We start from the raw sequence: 7,500 nt of genomic DNA, 5'->3' as shown, positions 1-7,500 counted from the left end.
CGTGGCGCCCTCACCAGAGACACTCTAATTGACACTTCTGCGCACTTTGCTTTTGCGTTGTATGTTATCACGTGCTTCGTCTTGCTCCTCCTCCTCCTCCTCCTCCTCCTCCTCCTCCTCCTCCTCCTCCTCCTCCTCCTCCTCTACCTCTTCCTCTTCTTCTCCTTCTCTTTATTCTTCTGCTTTCCTCTCCCCTCCCCGACCTTTAATCTCTTTAATTTTCTTCCTCTCCAAGGCCCTTCGCACCCTCTCTCTCTCTCTCTCTCTCTCTCTCTCTCTCTCTCTCTCTCTCTCTCTCTCTCTCTCTCTCTCTCTCTCTCTCTCTCTCTCTCTCTCTCTCTCTCTCTCTCTCTCTCTCTCTCTCTTTCTACATTGCTTCGTCGCACTTTTGCCCCCTTTGCAATTAATTATAATTAATTTACCAATTCAACACACAAGTGCGCACGTATACACATACACACACACACACACACACACACACACACACACACACACACACACACACACACACACACACACACACACACACACACACAACACTTCCTCTCCCTTGTAGACACTCAACCTTCCTTTACGGCTTTACATCTCTCTCTCTCTCTCTCTCTCTCTCTCTCTCTCTCTCTCTCTCTCTCTCTCTCTCTCTCTCTCTCTCTCTCTCTCTCTCTCTCTCTCTCTCTCTCTCTCTCTCTCTCTCTCTCTCTCTCTCTCTCTCTCTCTCTCTCTCTCTCTCTCTCTCTCTCTTGCTCTCGCTCGCTCACCTCCCTCCCTGCGATCTGCCAAAATATTGTTGCATTTTGTTTTTGTTCTCCGTTATCTATCGGTGTTTGTCTCTCGTTCCCCTGTTCGTAGTTGCCCGTTATTGTGGCCCAGGAAATATCTCTCCCTTCTCCCCCTTAGGTTTGATTTTCATTGTTTTCGAATGCTCTCTTTCGACCTTCCTGTGGCTCCTTTTTAGAATCCCTCTTTATGCCCTCTTCCTCTTTTTTTTTCTTTCTTTTTTTCTCTTCATTTTTTTTTTTTAGCTTGTGCACTCGATATGTTTGTTTATATGTATGTATTTTTTTATTTATTTTTTTTTATATTTTTTAGTAATCTTGTTTTTTTGTGATTTTTTTTTTACCGTGTGTTTTGATGGGTGTGATTTTTTCCGCTTTTTTTTTGTTTTTGTTTTTTTCATTCGCTCTTGTTATGTTTTTATGCATTTCTTTTTCCTTCCTCTCTCATTCTCTCTTCCTTTCTTTTTTTCCCCCCTCCGTGTGTGAGTGTGTGTGTGTGTGTGTGTGTGTGTGTGTGTGTGTGTGTGTGTGTGTGTGTGTGTGTGTGGGGGAGGAGGTTGAGGGTTCGGATGGAGGTAAATTTGGTTGTTTTTCCCTCCATGATATTTCCTCTCCGAGCCACTTTGCATATCGCGCAGTCACAGTGTATTTTGCTGCTGGGAAACTTGCCTACCTACCTGCCAGCCCGCCTGCCTACCTTTCTCTCTCTCTCTCTCTCTCTCTCTCTCTCTCTCTCTCTCTCTCTCTCTCTCTCTCTCTCTCTCTCTCTCTCTCTCTCTCTCTCTCTCTCTCTCTCTCTCTCTCTCTCTCTCTCTCTCTCTCTCTCTCTCTCTCTCTCTCTCTCTCATTTGGTCCACCATTTCTTCAGTTCATATCCTCTTCATCTGAAACTTTCATTTGTAATTTTAAATAAGAACACACACACACACACACACACACACACACACACACACACACACACACACACACACACACACACACACACATATACACACAGTACATCAACTCAAGCTTTCCTGTTATTTAGTGTTGTAACGCATGTAACTCTACGGCTGCAGGTCTTCACGTCTCACTGTCTGCTTTATTACTGGAAGGATGTGGGAGGCGAAGCGTAAAGAACATGTAGGTGATACGAGGGCCTAAGAGATGGCTCGCACAGTATGAGCTAGATAAGAAGTCGTATGAATGGGTTACCTGATGACATTGTGTTCCATATTTTGAAACATTTTGGTGTCCTACCTCGATTGCATTAAACATTCTCTAGTGGGGATTGCCGTGGTTTTCAAGGGTGCTATTTTTTTTCTTATGCTTCTAGTGATAGATCAACAAATATGTTGCATCTTCGTTAAGAGAATGCGTTATGAAAATTCGACTTATCGGCTATATGGCCTTTAGGTTGAATTCTTAAAAAATGAAGGTATATAAAGCAAGATATACTATGAAGTCACTACCGAAAGTTGAGTAAATGGTAGTCATGATTAATAAGGAAGTAATATTCCGTCCTCACTTCCAGGTTTAGTGCATTGCCTTCAATCTTAATTCCCCTGATCTAGTGACAGTCTTTTTACAAATCCTGATTACTAATATATTCTAAGCATACCACTGATTTAAGATTGAGAAAAACGCTAAGCACAGGGGAGGTTAGTGTGGCAATTTGCTTGACTTCGGACCGAGACTGTGTGTGTACTTATGCTAGGTTCACTTAAGTGCCCTCTTTGTATTGGAATCGCAAGGCCATCTTTGAAAATGTATTAGAGGCAGAGTTGTGGAGATTACATTGAGAAACGCGCTAAAGACTACTTTTTTTTTTGCTTACCTACTTGATGGTGCACCCATTTTATGCACATATAAATATTTTTGTAGTATAATAAAGCGTATCTCAAGCGTTTATTTTACATAAGAGATTAATTATTTGCTCGTACTTGGCTGTGATACATTTATCTATTGGTAATTACCTGTCCCTACCTTTTCCTTCTTACCTGTCTCCATTTAGTACAGAAAGAAAAGACTATTAATGTTTCACTTTACCATAACCTAATAACACATTCAGTCGGATCCCTAACGCACTTTTTTCTTTTTTTTTTTACATATTTATTTATTTACTTATTCTTACAGACACACCACCCTGAGCCGTCCACCAACCTTGGCTTTCACTGCACCCCGGAGGCAGGAGCGCAGACAACAGTAAGTACACCCCACCTGTGTATGGAAGCCCCGTGAGTCACGCGCCGCGAGCTCCTCTGTGGTCCATCCTGAAATAGGGAAAGGTCGAAAGTTAAGTGTTCAGCTGCAACTCTAACAGAAGCCTTAAAGTTGCTGTTCATTGGGGTGTCTGACAAATTATTTGGAGTGAGAGAGAGAGAGAGAGAGAGAGAGAGAGAGAGAGAGAGAGAGAGAGAGAGAGAGAGAGAGAGAGAGGGGTGAACAGACAAATAAAGTGGGGTTGCATTGTCATCAGATTTGATTTAACGAGGACGAAGAGTATGGTTGAAAGTCTATTATAATAGATAATTATAAAGACAATGATGATGATGATAAATTCGAAAGTAATAACACTGATGATAATAATAATAATAACAACAACAACAACAACGATAACAATAACAACAACAACAACAACAACAACAACAACAGTATCAGTAGTAGTAATAGTGGCAACATAATAAGTAATAATAATAGTAACACCAACAACAACGGTAATAATAGTAATAATGATAATAATAACCATAATCTGCCCATATATGTGTTACCAAGTTAAGATCACCATTAAAGTAGGAAAGTCAAGGCAAGACGTGTACCAGAAGAGAAATAAAACATAGGAAGGGAGTTTCGAGTTCCTCCGTCACTTTTTGCCGTCTTTTACCATGCGCGGGGAACACGACTGTAATATTCTTCCAGTCCTGCGTGGAATGTGCGACCAGAACCCCTATCAATTAATTGTTTGTGTGTAGAATACGTATCTTGCTTTTATCTTAATGTATTTATCAGTAATGGTAATAGTAATAGGACAAACAGAATCAGTAGTAGGGATGGTGCGATTTTACAGGGAAACTATATTTTTTTTCTCTCTATTTTAATAACCATCGACAATAATAATTAGTCGCATTAAGAGCGTGATTAACTGAGCAGGAGTGAACGCACTACTTTTTTTTTTTTTTTATCGCACGCTGAGCAGAAAGCATATTTACATAACATAATGACGCAATTCCAGACAACCACAAACCACGCGCTGAAAAAGAAGCCAATCCAATTTAGAGAAATTAATTACACACCCAAGGCAGCTAATTACCCTTCATACCTCGCTCCCAATATGAAACACTCTCTCTCTCTCTCTCTCTCTCTCTCTCTCTCTCTCTCTCTCTCTCTCTCTCTCTCTCTCTCTCTCTCTCTCTCTCTCTCTCTCTCTCTCTCTCTCTCTCTCTCTCTCTCTCTCTCTCTCTCTCTCTCTCTCTCTCTCTCTCTCTCGTACATACACACACACACACACACACTACTCACTCATAATCTCCCTCTTCTCCACTCTCTCCCAGTAGCACCTCTCTCTCCCTTCTCCCATCTCCCTTTCCGGTAGCAACCCTCCCTCTTCCTCCCTCCCTCCCCTCTCTCTCATCTCCCCCCCCTCTTGTAGCTTCCTCATTGCCGCTGGCCGGGTCGCGTGTGTATGTAGATGGATTCTCAGCTCGCAGTTAACAGCAGAGGGAGGAGGGAGAGGTGTATTGGTTGGCCGGAGGGAGTACAGACGTTGATCTTGTATTAGGATAAACTACACTCCATGCAAATACAGGAAGGAATGCCGGAGTAGTAGTAGTAGTAGTAGTAGTTGTAGTAGTAGTAGTAGTAGTTGTTGTTGTTGTTGTTGTTGTTGTAGTTGTTGTTGTTGTATTAGGAAAGGAAAGGTAATGGTGGTAGTGGTTGGTGGTGGTAGTGGTGTTGGTGGTAATAGTTGTAGTAGTAGTAGTAGTAGTAGTAGAGATGGAGACAGAGTTTCTATGAGTGGATCTGAGTTGCCTAGAGGTGGAGTTGCAAGTTAAGGGAGAACATGGTGGATACATTGTTTGTGAATTAAGTGTACGTGTTTGTGTATTTATTTATTATTTTCCTTTTTATTTCCATCACAATAATCAGTCATGGACTTGCCAAATTCTAGATAAATATTTGCAACTGTTTTTTGTCATTCACTTTAAGCATGTATAATCGACTTACTTATTCAGTATTCTGGAGTATTTAGCACTTACGATATCAGTGATGAATTTATTTATTTAATTTTCCTGTCTTTTCAAACCCTTTAAGTATTACTTCATACACGTTACACAAAGCTGCACTTGCCTTGATTACTCTTTTGCAATGTTTCCTTTATCTTTTCAGTATTCAGGAAAAAAATTCGTATCGGCATCAGAATCTCTTAATTCAATCCTCTGTTTTTTTCTTCACTGCCTCGGATCCCTTCTGCAATGATCACACGTTTGATCACCTTTGAATCCGCTCTGTACTTTAATCTTAACTTCACAAAGCTCTTCATCCTCTTCCTCCTCCTCCTCCTTCTCCATTTTCTGCCTTCCTACGCGTCCTCTCTTTTTTTACCTCTATTCATGTACTCTACTCTTCTGTTTGTTTGTTTTTTTGTTTTCTTTTTTGCTTTTTTTTTATACAGTTGAGCAAGTAACGTTATAAATATCACTTATTTTCTACTTTCTGTAGTAATAGCGATATTTTCCCATTTTCCTCTTACACTTCTCTTACCTATTTTATTCTCAAAATCATACATTTTTTTCAGTTTTCTCCGTCACTCCCCAGCCTAATTTCCGGTTTTGAATATTTATACAAGTAACATCACCCTTTACCTGATATATTCAGTTCCATATCTCTCTTACTCCTGGTTTTTTTTCTATATGTGGCTCCATCACCGCTCCAACCATTTCTCTCCGCATTATCATACCCCACCACCACCAGGGGAGGCACAACTAAAAAAGAGAGAGAGAAAAAGAAAAAAAGAAAGGATCTAACTAATGTCGAATTCAAATGCGAGAGAGTCATAGGATTGGGTGGAGGATTCGCTCGTCGTGGGGGAGCAGAGAGAGAGAGAGAGAGAGAGAGAGACAGAGAGAGAAACAGAGGGGGGAGTGTAGAGGGGGAGGGGGCGCGTCTCCCTCATAAAGATTTGCCGCTTTGCCCTTATAAGTCAGTGAATTCGTCTCTCCCGGATTGAAAAATGTCGTATTTGTCTGTCGGCCGAAATGGGGATGATATGGAAATTGGGAGTATTAAGGCTGATCGTGTGGCTAGGTGGGGGGGTGGAGGGGTGAGGGGGCGAGGGAAGGGAGGGTTGTGGAAGGAGGGAGGGAGGAAGGATGTCATAGAAGAAAAGGATGAATGAGGAAGAATAAAAGAGTAAATGGAGGTTAAGGAATAAAAGAAGATGTTATTGATGTAATGTTAGTGAGAGAGAGAGAGAGAGAGAGAGAGAGAGAGAGAGAGAGAGAGAGGAACAGACAAACAGACAAACAGACAGACAGACCAAGGATAATGAAACATACCATAGATGAAGGATGAACTGAAGCATAAGAGAGAGAGAGAGAGAGAGAGTGTGTGTGTGTGTGTGTGTGTGTGTGTGTGTGTGTGTGTTGACTTATCACTCCATATTTCCCTGCCCTCTGATTGGTCGGGGATGGGGGGTGTCTTGGCCTATGGGGAGCCGCGCCTAGATTAATATTATGACGTCATCAGAGGCGGGCGGACGGAGGCGACATTATTCATATTCGAGGCTCCCATTGGCCAGGAATATGATCGCTTGCCTCACTCCGCCTCCCCATTGGCCGGCTGCAGGGGGAGGACGGGCCGGCGGCGAGACGCTTCCTTGCACTTATGATGTTATGATGAGGATGGTGGTGGTGGTGGTGGTGGTGGTGGTGGTCTTGGTGGTGGTGGTCTTGTCTTTGTGTCGTTATGTTATTCTGGTGTCTATCGTAACAGTGGTTGTATCTTTTGCTGGTGATGAAGGAAGTGTGTTGGTACATAGGGATATAAAGGAAGCTTCAAGAACAACAGAAAGAACAGGAATATATAGGAAGACTGTAAAAAAAAAAAAAAAAGGAAAAAAAATCTAGTAAACTTATATGCAGCACCTCTTTCATAAACCTGTCATGCCTATATTCACCTGTCATGTCTATATTCACCTGTCATGTCTATATTCACCTGTCATGTCTATATTCACCTGTCATCCCTATCCTTGAATTTATCCTATCTTCATTTAATGTTTCCTGTTGCATGACATATGTATATCGCGCTTATCTTTAAGTAATTTGAAATGTTTAGCTCAAGTACAATAACAATATTTATACTGTGATGAGATTATTCCGTAGAGATTATGAGTCTTTTAAGGTATATGCTCTGTTTACGAAATGCATTTTTATTTCGTGCTGACCATTCGCTGTCTTAATATGACCAGAGAGGGTGACTAGATCTCCAGGTAGAAGGACGCGTCTCAAAAGTCTTCAATGAGGAACAAAATGCTCAATGATTACTAGAATTAACTATCATCATGGCGCGGCTACAACAGGGAGAAAGAGAGAGAGAGAGAGAGAGAGAGAGAGAGAGAGAGAGAGAGAGAGAGAGAGAGAGAGAGAGAGAGAGAGAGAGAGAGAGAGAAACAAGTCATATAACAAAACACAAGATATTTAACCCAGAAATAGAACCTGGAGAGAGAGAGAGAGAGAGAGAGAGAGAG

General features: G+C 41.6%; 1 protein-coding gene across 5 annotated transcripts in view; it reads left to right on the top strand.

The window, feature by feature from the left end:
• The window catches only part of LOC135102942 (zinc finger and BTB domain-containing protein 2-like), a 45,451-nt gene that overhangs the window by 15,774 nt on the left and 22,177 nt on the right, over positions 1-7,500 (top strand). For all 5 annotated transcript variants that reach the window (XM_064008652.1, XM_064008657.1, XM_064008656.1 and 2 more), the window contains exon 2: positions 2,892-2,960. In XM_064008652.1, the coding sequence (XP_063864722.1) occupies positions 2,892-2,960 (69 nt within the window). The remainder of the gene's footprint in view (positions 1-2,891; positions 2,961-7,500) is intronic.

Source organism: Scylla paramamosain, chromosome 8, assembly GCF_035594125.1.
Source record: "Scylla paramamosain isolate STU-SP2022 chromosome 8, ASM3559412v1, whole genome shotgun sequence".
Taxonomy (NCBI): domain Eukaryota; kingdom Metazoa; phylum Arthropoda; class Malacostraca; order Decapoda; family Portunidae; genus Scylla; species Scylla paramamosain.
Note: the sequence above shows the minus strand (reverse complement) of the source record. Positions and strands in the feature narration are given on the sequence as shown.